A 15,825-nucleotide genomic window follows, 5' to 3' on the forward strand; every position below is an offset into this window, starting at 1 on the left:
AAAATGATTGGCATCTACTCAACCTCATGCCGATGGAACGTCAGGTGAAGTTTCAATGTCCACAAAACATTTCTGGAGCTTCACAGCAAAACAGCGTTCTCCTAAACAACTGAAGTAGATGGGGACTTATTTTAAAATGTAAAACATCCAGGGTAATCCAAGGACCCGGAAGCCCTGAGACCCCAAATTGATTTGAATTGATTGAGATACTATTTGCACAATTATTAAGCTGAAATCTTCACTGTTGCTGCTAAGCTAAAAGGGTTAGCGTGCACGTTGAGCTCAACTTCGCAACAAGGGTGTAAGTAATATCTTTTCATAACAATTTGGGATCTCGAGGCTTCTGGAGATTTGGATTACTATTATTTGGAGCCATGTTGTGTTTTTGTTTTCGGTTGTTTTTTATGTTTATGTAATGATTTTATGCTGTGATGCTCCAGAAATGTTTTGTGGACTAATAAACTTCACCCAACTTTCCATCGGCACGGGGGTGAGTACAAACAAACAAACAAACTTGTCAAGTGACGGAAAGACAAAAACAGAAAATGGTTTAAAAACGGCTGGATTCTTGAGGATGTGGATCACTGCAACAGCAACACAAAGCTTAGCACAGGAGATAGTGTTTGTGACTTGTTTTCACACAGCAGATATGCTGCAAATGGCTCCTGGTATCCCCCTTGATCAGTCCACTGTGAATCCCCCCACTGGGAATCTCTGGGGAGGAGGTTGTTCCCATGCTGCCTCACTGAAGCACCTGCAGCACTAACAGCGGGGTCTACGTTGCAGCCGCTGTGATAGGGCATGATAAGACCTCATCCACCTTCATAACTGACTCCCCGTGCTCGATATATGGCACTTCTCTGCTTTTCTATCAGCTGCAAACACACCCACACTGACCTCCATTACAACCGAAACAAAACTTTCCCAGAGAAACATCGTGCGATGGAGAAAAACACAGATAAAGAGCAGAGCTATGTGTTCTCTCAGACAGCAACATCTCTCAGAAATAAGTCTGGAATGTCTTCTGTGATTATTTTTGTCATTTCTGCAGCTACACAATTAAACTGTCTGTTGGCTTTGTGTCCTGAAGTGCTCTCACTCATTAAATCATCACTGTCATTAAAGGATTCAAATTCACAATAACGTGCCTTCAAATCTTTTATTATTTGAGCTCTGTGAACTGCACGCTGACTAGCTGACACATACGACTTGATCATGATGGGAGTGTGGTTGAGAGTGGGCGCAGGCTGTGGGTAGGAAGCTGTCAGGCAGGGGAAGCCCAGCGTAGGGCTGTTTGTGTTCCCGTCATCCAACCGCAGGGGTGGACAGCATCTCTCACCCCGAGAGGTCTGGGTGTCACAGGTGGTGTGGCCACAGGGCTGAGTGTGTCTGAGTGTCTGACAGCTGTTTGATCGCTCGATGCTCTTTGAGGTCAGACAAAATAAAGCAGGGAGGCAGAACAAGAGAGGGAAACGCTGAGGCCGACCGCCTTCTCTCACTGGGAAAGGCTGAAAGCAAATAAGGTGAAAGGACCGCTTCAGGGGCGGGTTTAGAAACGTTTGCGTCCCACTGTGGGAGTTTTGCATCTTTCTGCAAACATTTTGCGTCCATTTGTAGTTCTGTTGTGTCTCTTTGTGATGGCATTGCATCTATTCTCATTCACATGTGGTCATTCTGAGTTTCTTTGTGTTCATATTACATCCTTCCACAGCCATTTTGCATCCCTTTGTAGTTGTTTTGCATCTTGTGTCATTTTGCGCCTCTTTGTGGTCGTTTTGAGTCTTTTCACAGTTGTTTGCCACCCTTCACGGACATTTTCATCTTTTGACAGCCATTTTGCATCACTGTGTAGTCATTTTACATTTCTTCTTGTTCATTTTGTGCCTCTTTCTGGTCATTTTGAGTCTTTTGATAGTCATTTGTATCGCTTTGTGGAGATTTTGCATCCTTTGACAACCATTTTGCATCCCACCGTAGTTGTTTCACATTAATTTGCAGAGATTTGCAACTTTTGACAGCCATTTTGCATCCCTTTTTGTAGTCGTTTTGTATTCATTTGTGGATTTTTTGCATCTTTCTACAGCCAATTTTCATGGTTTGTCTCCCTTTGTAGTGACTTTTTATCTTTTGAAAGCCATTTTGCATCCCATTGGAGTTTTTTTGTTTTTCTTTGTGTTTGTTTTGCATCTCTTCAGGGCCATTTTATGTCTCATTCTAGTTGTTTGGCATTCTTTAGTGGATGTTTTTTCTACAGCCAATTTGCATCCCTTATTTTTCATCCCTTTTTTGCTATTGAGTCCCTCTAGAGTTGTTTTGCATCTCTTTTTGGTCATTTTGAGGTTCTTTGCCGCTTTGTGATATTTTTAGTCTCTTTGTGTTTGTTTAAATTTACAACAAAAAATGTTCCAGTCACTTCACGTAGAGGATCGAACACTCACAGGTCAACTACCCCTCACCTTTTCTCTCTGGTGGGGTTGGGGCTGGGGGCTGTGCCACCCCTGGCTCCGCCTCTGGACCCCTTTCCCACCAGGACCCACCGAGACACGGGGGAGGCTGTGAGTTTCTCCTGTCATTTCTCTGACAGGCGCTCATTTGCTTTCATTCAGCGTCTCATCACGGCTTCAAAGACAAGTGGCTCATCTCCCTCGGGGGGAGTGAGAAGATCAGCGTGCCTCCAAAAAATGACTGGTATCCAAAAACTGTTGACCCAAGGCGATTTTGCTCCTCATAATTGGCTTCTTCACTCTGTCTGTCTTGGGCAATCATTGGAGAGTTATGGTGTATTATATTGCCTGGAAAACATCATTAAGTGCGTTGTGTAGAAGTGACTCAATAACATGTCATTTTCTCTTGATGAACAAAACAGTGTTATTGAGGGTGGTGGTGGCAGAGTACACTGAGTGCTTTCTTCCTCTTCCAAACAATAACTCTGCGGCCATGTTGTCTCACCGGGACAGGGAGACTGATCCAGTGCTAAATTCTGTTTGGTTCCAGCTGGACCCCCCAAAGGAGCAAAGGAAATAGCATTCTTTGACGATCCAGTGAAGCGGCCACACACACACACACACACACACATATGTATACTTTCCTTTTAAAGCACTTAAGTACAATGTCGAGGTAGCTGTAATTGAATTGACTATTAAATTTAATGATCTTTTATACATCTCAGAGGGAAATGTTACACTTTTTCTCCAATACATTTATTCGTCAGCTAAATGTACTAGTTGTTCTTCAGATCAAGATTTTATATTTAAAGATGTTTATAAAATAATCAGAGATATAGATTAGACCTACAATACAGTTGTTCAAGCGAGTCATGGCTCATTTTGTGCTTCTTTTAGTATCTTAGGGGCATTTTACATCTCTGTAGGTGTTTTGTGTCCTTTTCTGGACATTTTGCATCTTTTGACATTTATTTTGCATCCCTCCATAGTTGTTCTGTTTTAATTTGTGGTTGTTTGGCAGCTGTTCTTGGTCAATTTGCACCTTTTTGTGGTCATTTTTTGTGTCCTTGTGTTAATTTTGCTTTTTTTCTGAGCCATTTTATGTCTTTTTTAAATTGTTTTGTTTTACTTTGCATTTCTTCTTGGTCTTTTGTGCCTCTTTCTGATCATTTAAAATCTTTTAAGGGCCATTTTATATCTATTTGTAGATGTTTTGCATCTCATTAACAGAGGCTCTCCCTTGACAATATTAAAATAGTGCTCAAATGGTAATGAATCAATTACAATATTCCAAAAATTTATTGTAATAAGCCTACATGATAATTACAATACTCTGAATGGGGCCACCAGGCATAAATAGCATTTTTAGTTTTGATAAGTGAGATAGATGACTTCTTAACAAAGTATGTTTACACTGTGGTATTTCTACTTTAACTTAAATAAAGATCTGAATATTTTCCACCACTGTAAGGCACTAATTCAAAAACGTTTTGAGCAGACAGAACCATAACCTTGCACCATAAATGTGCATTAAACTAGAGCAGTGACTGCATCAAACTAGGTGTAACTACATGTGATCTCTGGGTCAGTCTGAGTGGCGTGATCGTGGCTCCACACCTGGAGTCTGGATTCCAGTTTGTGCCCGTGGTGCTCAGGTGTGGAGGAAAACCAGTAAGCTCATCTCATCCTTTCCTCAGGGCTGAAAGATAAACGACAGACAGGGAGAACCCCACGACCTTGACGAAGAGAGAGCGAGGGAGAGAGAGGTAAATGTGTCTCATGTACTGTTTAGAAATGGTTTGAGGGGGGCCTTGTTTCTGCCTTTCCGTACTTCTCCTCTATTCTGCGCAACAGTTAAAGCTGTGCACATCCAACCACTGCCCTGAGGATGTGTTATGACAACCGAAAACGGTGAACAGCGAGAGCAAGAAGTGGCATGAACAGATCTCAAGGCATCTGACATGTGGGGGTGGGTGAAAAGGACCTCTGTTGAGAAGTGTCTAGCCTGAAGATACAACCATCAACTCAAGTACCATCAGGCAGCCGTGGAAAACTGTCTGGGCCGATTTCTGATTGCTGTGCTGAATGAGGTAAACAAACAAACGGGAGCTTGTAACAGCTCACTGCACTTATTAGGTCAAAGGATGCTTGGGTTTTTCTTCGCTTGCTCTTGGTCTCATTGGTTCTTCCCCCCCTCCCAGTTTGGTAGACAGCGCTGGGATGGAGGGTTGGATCAAGGTGATTGAGATGTGGTTTTGTTAAGGTGCCAGGCAGCGCCCCGGGATGATTTTCCTCACACTAAATCACCAAGAGACTATTGTGAAATGTTCACGGTTTGTTCTGGGAAATACAATCAAGCCACTTTCACACAGTGCTCCTTGACAGGAAACTTCACAAACAACCTGTCTCCTTCCTCAGACATCCTCTCTGAATAGTTTGATATCATTCGTTTTGGTGTCTCTGACTGACCGCAGGCGAGAGGGAGGCTTCTGGACGGACAGACAGGAATATTCTGATACCTATCTGTGGAAAAAGAGGATAGCCTAATTAGACTGAATCAGGCTGAGCTGACAAAAGGTAGCCTCGGGACACTTTTCACAGTCTTTCCTGTCACATGTCTACATGTCAACAGATTATGCTATTTGCTCTCAGAGCTCGTTCTGGTAAGGGGAAAGGATCTCTGCCATCACACCTGTCAGCTATTAAGTTTAAGAGAATATCAAATATAATGGAAAATACAGCCTAAAGGATAGATTTAAGTGTGGGAAGTTTAGGAACAATTGAATCACCTGAACTGAAATGTTGACTTGGCATGCAGGATTCAGTGTCTGCATGACATTCAGTGCTTACATTTAGTGTCCTGTTTCATCTTAAAGGTGCAGTATGTAGTTTTGTGGAAGGACTTGAATTTTTTTTTTAAATGTTTAATTTTTTTTATGCCTTAACAAACTAAATAAATGAAATCGCTTCGTTTTCATGACTGAACAAACTGACCTTAAAGGACAACACAATTTCATTTTACTTTGTTTATATTTGGCGGACCCTGCCACCTTTCTAGCTTCAAACAGTGTTCTGGAGACCTTATTTTCCTCTTTATTCACTTATGGAAAAAATAAATATTTCTGATTTTGTATTATTACCTCATTATTACTGTAAATATTAAAATTCTGAGTTTGAATTTCTTCTCCAAAACTACATAGTGCCCCTTTAATCATGTACCACAGCATTTAGGATTATAAAAACCAAGTTAAAAGATGCATTTTATGAGGTTTTCTCACCTGCTGGTCTGCTACTTGACACTAGGTGGTGTTTCTTCAGCATTTTGGTGAAAGCTCGTTAATTGAGAAAATATTGTAATCAAAAGAGGGCACTGACTATGATTATTACCCTTATAACTGCCTTAACCTCACAAGAATGACAGATAAATAGACGATACCGGAAATAAAACCCCAAATACAGATCTCATCTTACATTTTCAGGGTCGAAAAATAGAAACAGAGTGAGCCCTCTTCGTTTTTCGCCGCTCTCACGCTGACGCCGCAGCACTTCCGCTTTCCTATTTCCGTACACAAACACTCTGATGACGTGTACGCTCTATTACCGTTAGCTAGCTAGCTAGCTTAGCCGGCTGTCAGAATTAGGGTGTTGTAAACTAGTAACGGGACAAAGCGGAGGGAAACTAAACACCTCAACAAACCGCGGAAGATGGAGACTCTTTACCACCAGACGAACAAGTGAGTGTGTCTGTTTCTTCGGAAACTATGAAGACTCTTGGGTAACGTTAGCTAACTTAGCTAATTACCTGCGATTTAACTTTAGCTGTAACTGTAGCAGCATGGGGGGGGATTATTGATCATTAAAGTCGTCAGTTAATGGTTCATTTATGTTTGTAAACGTCTAAAAATTGCCAGGTTATATTTTGAATGATGTGTCGGTTCCTGTCAATTAACGTTATGTTTGTTCCGGATCAGGCAAATCCAGGTGGTCCAGTCTCTTATGGGCAATCTGGAGAAGACGGATCGTCAGTCAGTACACTGTGAGTTTGACATCAGGAGACACTCTGTGTCAAAGTTTAACTATAAGCCCATTCTCCTTTGAATGGTTTCATTCAGTATAGACTCCTTGTTATGGCTGCTCTCATGTATATAATGACAGGAGTGGGGAGGGGGGCGGTGGTGTCTCCCCGCCTGGTTGATTGTTTTCTGCTCTCGGCCAGGCTGGTGCCAGGACAGGAAGAATTAGGGTGGGTGCAGTGACAGAAGCTGGGAGGGCTTCTTCAAGATAATGGTGGGAGCCAGGCAGCAGACAACCCCCCCCCCTGCCCCAGATTATGACATCAGCTTGTGTTTTAACCCACAGGAGGATGTAGCACACTAAACCTTTATGTTGGTTAATGAGAGAGATACACTCTACTGATAAATACTAGAGCCTAGTTCCTGTTTGATCTTTGGAGCTGATGCCCACAAATGATCCCCCAAATGGGGTTATCAGTCACTTCACGTCAAAGGTATGAAATGGAGGCAGGATGTTTAAAAGTAAACTTTATTGTCGTAAATAGAGCAGTGGACTGTAACGGTAAACTGTTTGATTATTTTGAAGTACTGTATCCAAAACATCTTTTCTTCTATAATTGTTAAAAATTAAAGTTTTCATCACAGGGCTAAAAGGTGCCAGTGTGTAGCAGTACTTAAGTATCCAGAGTATTAACACAACATTCTCCAATGTTAGCATTAGCTGTGTGTTCCAGTGGAGAGTTAACCCGGGGCTAGTAGAAGTGCAGTGTGAATCGTACAGTCCTGGGCTCAGGTTAACCCTGGGTTAACAATCTGTGTGTGAAAAGGCACTAATTTATCCCAGGGTCAACTCTTAGCCAAGGGCTAAAGATATGTGGTCTGAAACGCCCTTATTAAATCATTCATCTTTGGTACCCTAAAGAATTGCAGCTTTTCCGATTTGGATATTTGATAATATTTTGATTAATTGTGCAGCCCCAGTAATTTTAAAACAAACGTATTACATTTAACAAGGGTGAGGTTTTACCTAATCATTTGGAATAGATCCAAAAGGAAAATATGATGTAATGTTTTCCTGTAATTATACCAATTGACTCATGTCTCATTTGTATTCTCTCTCTTTCGTGTCCTTCTCTCATTATTCAAGTGTTAGAGAATGAACTGCAGGCGAGAACCGACCAGATCTTCACTCATTTAGAACGTCTGGAGATCCTGGCCAGCAAGGAACCACCAAACCGCCGCCAGAACGCCAAATTGTAAGTTTGGATTCCCTCGTTGGATGGTGACCCGAAAGCGTAAGAGCTGGCAGGGTGAACCATATCTCATAAAGGGTCTGGGAGGGTGGAGAAGATGAGGCAGGCAGCCCTGTCCTGCCCTGTGGCGACGCGGCTCTATGAAAACATTTCCTCAGAAGCCCCGTCATCACCAGCATTCCTGCTGCATTGGGCAAAGATTCATTTCCGAGCTGGGTAAACAGGCCTTAGGGGACATGGCAGCACATCCCATCCTACAGCACCCCTCTGATCTCAGTGGAGCTCCAGTGGGGGCTGAGTGAAATCAAGGAGAGGGGGGGACTGTGAGATTTGAGGGAAAGGAAATATCTTCATCAACCAAGAACAATTATGAATAGTTAGACCTATGTGTAAGATGAGGTGCAATGACACACTGGCATAAATGTATCAAGGAGGTGAAGGAGCATCTGTTAAAACAGAGAGAGCGTTTGTCCACTTTGTAATGAGCTTTAATCGATTCACTGTATTCTTTGCTTTCCCTCAGGCGAGTGGATCAGCTTAAGTATGATGTCCAACACCTTCGGACCGCCCTGCAAAATTTCCAGCACCGACGCAACGTCAGAGAGGACCAGGACAGAGAGAGGGAGGAGCTCATGAGCCGCACCTTCACGACCAACGTAAGACGGACGATATTATATCGTTATCGCAGTATGAGACTATACAACGTCTTAGATTTTAGATATTGGTTAGATAGTGGTATAGGGGAATGAAGTCGTCAAGTAGTCAATGGGGAGAGAAAATATTTCATCCCGTTTGAATTGTGCCATGAATCACACACGATGTCTGTAGACTTTCTAATTATCTACAGTCTTGTACTTGATTATTTTGATGACGAACTTTCTTTAGTTGAAAAAATATCTTTAATTGATAAACAGGTAAAAAGGTGATGGTGTTCAGCTCCCTCAGTGTTACATTCAAATGGTCTCAAGCTGAATCATCTGGATTTGAAGAAAAATGCTTGTTCTTGTTCCACAGGACGCAGATACCTCCATCCCCATAGATGAGACTCTTCAGTTAAACTCCGACTTGCACAACGCACACAGAGGCATGGACGACCTCCTGGGCAGCGGCAGTAGCATCCTCAACGGCATCAGAGATCAAAGATCTACACTGAAGGTAAGAGCATGTGATTTTATAAAAGGAAAGTCAACCATAACAGAGAAAAACCTTCACTTTCTATTTTTTTTAGGATAAATTAACCAGTAAAGCTAAAAATTCAGTTTCCTGACCCGGTTTCTGGTCTCCACAATGATCACAATAGTCTCATTGTTAGTGTGCATATGCTCAGTTAGAGGGTGAGTCTGTGTTTCCAGGGAGGAGATGGTCTTCCTGGTTTTGCTTCAGGCCTCCTCTTATCAGGGTGTGTCTGTTGATCGGCACTTGTAGCCCGGTTGTCTAGCCATGGGAAACTTCTGACGGAGCGGCGCGTCAGGGAGGGTGTTGGCAACTCCCAAAATCAGAGGAATTAGTGTGGATAATTGCATTGTTGTCATGTAATGCCTGAGTTTTCCCAAAACATCGTGTACGTAAGGCTGTGATCAGTGCTGATGACATGGCTCTGTTTGGTCTCTACACAGGGGACCCACAAGAAGATGCTGGACGTGGCCAACATGTTAGGGCTGTCGAACACAGTGATGAGGCTGATAGAAAGACGAGCCACCCAGGACAAGTTCATCATGATCGGAGGCATGCTGCTGACCTGCGTCTTCATGTTCCTGGTAATCAGATACCTGGGCTGACCACCTCTAACCCATCCATCCATCCACATCGGTGGTTTTTTTGATCAGTCGTGGACATCTCTGCAGCACATCATCATCCCTCATGATATGAAGAGTGGCAGAATTTTTAACATCAGATTTAAGTGATTTTTATAAATGGTGCCATTGCAGTTTGTTTTCCACAAATGTAAATGGTTGAAGAAGACCTTAATTACAGACAGTATTTTATTCCACTTGAAAGCTCCGACAGAGCGTTGAACTTTCTGATCGTAGGTCTGCTGCTTTCCTCAGATTGCTGCCACTCATCCGTAATCTAATCAAAACCACTCGGAAACTGTAAATCCCTCTTGTGACTGTACCCAAATGGCTTTTTAAAAATACTTATACAAACTGGTCTTTGCTTTTGCCTCCAGTGAAAACCTGTTTGTTTCGCTCCTTCATTTGTCAGTAATGTGTCGTCAGTGTCATTCTGCCTTGATAAGCGTTGTTCATAGAGAAATAGACATACTACTGTGCAAATACTCATTAAAAGTAATTTAGTTTTATGTGTAGCTGATTTTACACATCAGATACAAACAGGATGGCAACAAGGATCTGTTCAGAAAACTGCAAATATTTTGTAATTGTTCTACATTTACTCTTGGATTTCTGCTTTGGTCGAGTCTCACTATGTGAGTGACTTCATTCTCTTAATAGAATAAAACATGTTTAATTTCCTTGGTATATCTTCATCAAATGACTCTGCTGGTTAACAAAGTCCAGTTCTAACTGATATTGTGAAGAGCTTTCCCTTTCTGTTAGCAGCTAGGTGTGTCAGCTCTCCTGTTGAGTCATCTTTATGGATTTGCTGCTTTCACAAGTCTGTTCAAGGAAACTAGGGCACCATCTAGTGTTTGATATTCAACAGTGACCTCTGCAGGGATTGCTTGACTTTCCCCAGTCAAGTGAAGTGATGCTGATGTTTTATTCCCTCCACCAACAAGGTTATGTTTTCATTTGTGTCTGCTTGTTGGTTGGTTTGTCAGCAGGGTTACACAAAAACAACTGAAAAGATTTACACAAAACTTGGATGGAGGATGTGTCTCAGCCCAGAAGAGAGCCTCATAACTTTTGGTGCAGATTTGGATAAAGGGACGGATCTAGGAAGTTTTTCTCACCGTCAACATATTTGTGAATTTCTCAGGGAATAATGCATGGATCATGATGTAAAAAAATTAGGCGTATTTATGTGGCTGGTATCTATGAGTGAGTACAATTTGGCGTGGTTACTAAATGGTAAATTTAAATTATAGGTGGTTTAAAAGTTAAAGTAACGCAGGGCTACCGAGTTTGATACTGGATTAGGATTGAGTTAATTAAAGGCGACTGAGTCAATAAAGTGTCAAAAAATTGTGAAAAACCCAAAGTGACACCATCAAATTGCTTCTTTTGTCCAATCAAAAGGTCCAAAACCAAAAGACTCTTCTTTAACTATCATAAATGACAAAGACAAAGAGCAAATCCTAACATTAAAGAAGCTGGAACTGAAAATGTTTAACCTTTATACTTGGATTATGACTAAAATTATGAATTTTCTTTCAGTCTAACCGTTGCAGCTCTACTAGAGACTGCAGAGTGCTCAGAGGATTTTAATGTTTACATGTGAATTTCATTAACCCAACATATGAAAGAAAAAAAAAAAGACATGAACTCAAGATTTTATTTGCTGAAACAGTAAGTTTTTGAAAAATACAGAGTTGCTACTGTTTGACAGATCACTATTCCTTTGCCATCCCGGCTGAGATGGGAATTTAGAAACAACCTTGATAAAATACATACATGTAGCCACCTTCCTTCCACCCTTGTAGTTCTGCGTTTTTCCAATGCCTGTCTTAAACCTCTAGAATGTTAATAGGTTAATCTACAGCAGTTTTATTTACAAAATTACACAAAAAGCAAAACACAGCCCTTCTTTTGAAGAGCATTTTGGAAAATAATTTAAAAACAGAAAAATACAATTATTGCAGTATACTACAATCTTATTGTTACATGATGCAGGCGCATCATCTTGATGTACAGATTTCAGTGCAATTCGTTCAGGCGTACCCTCACCACAGGTAACATGAGCTTTGCCTCAGAGCATCGGGGTGTTAAGACCCCTACATCACATCTCCCCTCGCTTAAAGAGGGGGTTCCTATGTGACAATGTCATACCGATTAGGACACCACAGCTGTAATTTCACATGGTCATCATTGGTGGGATTCTTCACATTACACACTGATATATGTACAAGGTACTGCATTACAAAATATTTGAGACCAAGGATCCAATAGAGGGCAAGTAGTCATACGAGAACATAAAGAGTATCAGTAATTATGAAACAAGGTTACTTTACAGAATCGAAGAGCGATGCCACGTTCTTCTCCTGACACGATTCTGCTTTTAGTTTCAGCCATTACGTCTCTTTGGCTGCCGAAATGGGCAAAAAATATAAACCGTGAGAAGAATAATATTTTTAAGTTGAAAAGCAGAAGAACACTTCCAGTGGTTTCTTTGACTCATCGTTCAAAAACAAATGGGTGGTGGAATATAAACCAATGTCTTGAGGAAGTCTGTAAATCTACACCCTGTTTTAAAAATTCAGGTCAAAACACAGAAAAAAAAACCCTCACATGAGCCAGAACAAAATGTTAGTGTCAGATTTGACCCTCACACAGGCCAGCACCACTTTGTGGCTACAACTTACTGCGCTGTGTAGGCCAGTAAAATGGTGGTTTAATGACAGCTTCCTGTCTCACTGCCTGCAAAGACTTCATCTGAAAACCCTAAACCAAGCCGGTCGGGTTAAGTCTTCTCTCCAGTGGTTAGGTGCTGAGACTATACTCCTCCACTTGTATCATCACTCAAGAGCCGTGGTTAGGTGGGTGCTGGAGGTCCTGTCCTGAGAAGATTGGGTGTAGCAGTGGGTGGAGTTGGAGAGCTGCTGCTGCGGCAGCCTGTGACGGCCGAGGTGTAAAGAGTGTGGGGTAGAGGGCTGTGTGTGGTACGTGGTGGAGGGCTAAGGGGGTGTGGTGAAGCGCAGAAGCTGGGATGATGTGTATAGGCTGACCAGAGAGGAAGGCTGTTGGGTGGGCAGGAATCAGCCCAGCGTGTCCGAGTGAGTGTCCCAGAGAGTGACCAAGAGAGTGGCCCAGAGGAGACAGGGAGATGGGGGTAAGGTGGTGCTGGGGAATGTGGTGTACCTGGGCCAACTGGGCATGTGCAGGGTGTGGGTGGTGTTGATGTGCTGGGTGGATGCCCATGGCTGCAGCAGTGGCAGCGTGGTGCTGCAGAATGGCGTGCTGCACTGTGGTGATGGACGTGCCGGAGGCTACAGACACAGGCTGCTGAATGTGGATCTGCTGCAGGGCTGGAGGAGGTGGAGCTGGGGCCAAGTTGGCTGCAGCTGCAGCGGCGGCTGCTGCTGCTGCAGCAAGAGGGAAATGTCTTCACCTGTTTGGCCAGAAGCTGCTGCTGGATGTGCTGCTGTGCAGCCTGCTGCAGTTTGCTGTATTTCTCCATCTCCTCTGGTGTGAACGTGATGGGCTGACTCTCCAGAGGAGCCAGTCCATCCTCCTCCGCCTCCATGCCCTCCTCTTCCAGGGTGGGAGGTGGGTAAGCAGGGTAGGCATGCATCTGAGGCTGTTGTTGCTGCATTTCTGGCATGAGGGACTCCATCATGGGGTTCTGTGACGGGTCCTGTCCTGTTTCTGCTTGGTACTGGGGCATCATCATGGAAGGCTCCTGTTCAAACAAAGGCCGGGGCTCTTGGTGCACCTGGGCTTCTATAGTGGGCTGCGGAGTTTCCTCTGGCACCACTGTGCTCTGTGGGGCCTCCTCCACCTTCTGGACCGGTGGAGCTGGAGGTGGTGGTGGAGGGGGGAACTCCCTGATAGGCTCTACCAGGATAACCTCTGCCTCAGCCTCAGAGCCCTTCCCTGCTCCTGATTTCTCTCCCTCATCAGGTCTCGTTAGGGGGATCACTGGTTTCTTTCCTGCCTGCAGCTTACCAAAGAGTGGCAGCATGGCTTTGCTTCCCAGGGTCGGGGGTAGTTTGGGACCAAAGTAACCCTGTGGTGGGTCCTTAATCTTAAGCCCAGATTTTGTTCCTGTGGCAGAGTCATCAGAGCTCTTTTTAGACTGAACCTTCTCCAGCAGCTGGCGTGCAGTCAGGCTGTTCTTCTGTTCCCCTGCATCTCGGGAGCTCCCTGGCCTCAGACCCTGCGAGCTGGATGAATGTGAGTTGCGGTTAAGGCCTCGTGATGAAGATGAACGTGGAGACTGTGAGCGGTAGATGCGAGAGCGGTTGAAGTCTCTGCGGTGTGTGTCACTATCCGCTCGACTCCTGGCACCTCGTCGGCGAGGAGAGCCTTTGGTGGAGCTGGAGGAGCGACTGGCAGAGCTGTGGCTGCGGCTGTAGCTGCGCCTCCAGGATCTGGCACTGGTGCTACGGCTCCAGCTACTAGAGCTTCTTGAGCTGCTCCTGTGGTGCCGCCGGTGCCTCTTCCTGCGACTGTAGCTGCGTGAACGTGAGCGGGAGTCTTCTGAGGAGGACGAGGAGTATTGATGTCTCCTGGATCGTCTACGTCCTCGGCTTCCTCTCCGCTCATACTCAGAGTCTGATGAACGCTTGGAGCGCCTCCGTCTGCGACCCTCGGTGCTGTAATCGCTGTAGCTGTCTGAGTAGCTGCGGCTGCGGTGGCTGTAGGCGCTGCTGCCTGCTGAGGAGCGCTCAGAGCTGCTGGAGTATGAGTGACTACGGGAGTTTTGGCCTCGATGGCGCCGACGACTGCTGCCCCGTCTTTCCCCCCGTCTCGATGAACGGCTGCAGGACCGCCCTGATTCCTCACTATGGTGGCGGCGTTGTTCTCGAGGACTTGACCTATGATGACGTGACCGCTGAGTCTTAGTGCCTCCTTCTTCTTCACTCTCACTGCTGGGAGGTCGACCAGGACCAGGACTCTTTTGGGCTGAGGTGGAGCAGGAGGCACTTTGAGGTGCACTGGAGTCCGTCTTTTGTCTCTTGCTGCCGCTGTGCTCCTCTGAGGTGTTGGTCTTGTCAGTCCCTTTTCCGGCTCCTCCTTCCTCTGCTCCAGACTTGCAAGGCACTTCCTTCGTAGCACGTTTCCTCTTGCCCGGTTCTGCTCCTGTATTTCCTGTCGCTCCTCCCCCAGCAGTTGTCAGTTGGACAGAGGAAGCAACAGTTTTATCTTCTGACTTTGGTTTTGCCTTTTCCTTCTCATCACCTGTTGCCTCGTCTTGATCCAGAGCTTTATTTTTACTCTTCTTCCGTTTGTGTTTTTTCTTCTTTTTGGGCTTCTCTTGCGTTGCCTCAGTTTCTCCCTCTGCGTCTTCTTTTGCACCTTTTTCTTTTCCTTTGCGTTTTGAGTGCTTTGAAGACTTCTTATGCTTCTTCTTTTTCTTTTTTTTCTTGGCACTACTGCCACCAGTTGCAAGTTTTTGCTCATCACCTTCTGTTTGGCCAGTCTCTCCCTTCGTCACTGGCTTGTCTTTGTCGGCGCTGGTCCCAGGTTTAGTAGTTGTGTCTACTTCAGCTGTGGGGGCAGCTGCCTCTTGCCCCTTGTCATCAGACTCTTCACAGGGCTTCGGGGACTTTGTTGCTTTCCCTCCACGCACTCCTTTGTTGCGGGACAGCTTGAAGTCAAAATAGAGAGGGTTACAGCTGTAAGACAGAGAAGGTTGAGCTTTTGTAAATTCGAGGAGCTCAGAGGGCCACTGCAGGGTTGTGCTCTCATCTTTGCTCAGAACTGGGAAGAAGGGACCTGTGGGGATTTTAGGACCCAAGTTTGTATCTGGAGTTTCCTGTGCGCTCTCTGCTTTTTGTGTAGGTGAAGTGGGTACCATGGGAACTGAGTCAGCAGCACATGAAGGGACATCCTCCGTCTTCACTTTAGGTGATGGAGGGGTTGTGTCTGTGTCAGGGGGTGAGGCGACAGTTTGTTCTTTCTCAGTCTTGCACTCTGTAACGTCGGGCTCTGTCTGTTCAGAACTATCTTCAACCTTTTTCTCCTCCTGCGCCTCTTCCTCATCTTCCTCTTCTTTGCTCGGACACTGATCAGTGGCCTTCATAAACAGCAAAAATTGGAAGTGGGGCTTTACCCGACAGTGGGCTGGAGGTATATAGTGATAGTACTGAGGCTCCTGTCCAGCATATCCTTCCTCTTTTTTCATCATCATCTTCAGTTTGTTGAGAGTGGAGGCTAGAGAGGCTCCGTCATCAGGCTGCTGAGCCTCTTCTGTCCCTGCCACAACACTTTCTCCTCCTTCACCTCCTCCTCCTCCTCCTCCTCCTCCTCCTCCTCCTCCTCCTCCTCCTCC

The 15,825-nt window shown here is 44.7% G+C and overlaps 2 protein-coding genes across 2 annotated transcripts in view; one reads left to right on the forward strand and one right to left on the reverse strand.

Annotated features, from left to right (window-relative positions):
* The first annotated feature begins 6,018 nt into the window (after window positions 1-6,018).
* gosr2 (golgi SNAP receptor complex member 2) lies at window positions 6,019-10,183 on the forward strand. The gene is made up of 6 exons (XM_073493841.1): window positions 6,019-6,178; window positions 6,416-6,480; window positions 7,605-7,713; window positions 8,234-8,366; window positions 8,725-8,865; window positions 9,327-10,183. Exons 1-6 carry the CDS (start codon window positions 6,150-6,152, stop codon window positions 9,486-9,488), a joined length of 639 nt encoding a protein of 212 aa, XP_073349942.1. The 5' UTR covers window positions 6,019-6,149; the 3' UTR covers window positions 9,489-10,183.
* A 969-nt stretch (window positions 10,184-11,152) lies between these two features.
* The window catches only part of gpatch8 (G patch domain containing 8), a 29,858-nt gene continuing 25,185 nt past the window's right edge, over window positions 11,153-15,825 (reverse strand). Inside the window, 2 exon segments of the mRNA XM_073493842.1 lie at window positions 11,153-12,920; window positions 12,922-15,803. Coding sequence (XP_073349943.1) covers window positions 12,351-12,920; window positions 12,922-15,803 — 3,452 coding nt within the window. The 3' untranslated portion in view covers window positions 11,153-12,350.

The sequence above is a fragment of the Pagrus major genome, chromosome 23 (genome assembly GCF_040436345.1).
Source record: "Pagrus major chromosome 23, Pma_NU_1.0".
Lineage (NCBI taxonomy): Eukaryota > Metazoa > Chordata > Actinopteri > Spariformes > Sparidae > Pagrus > Pagrus major.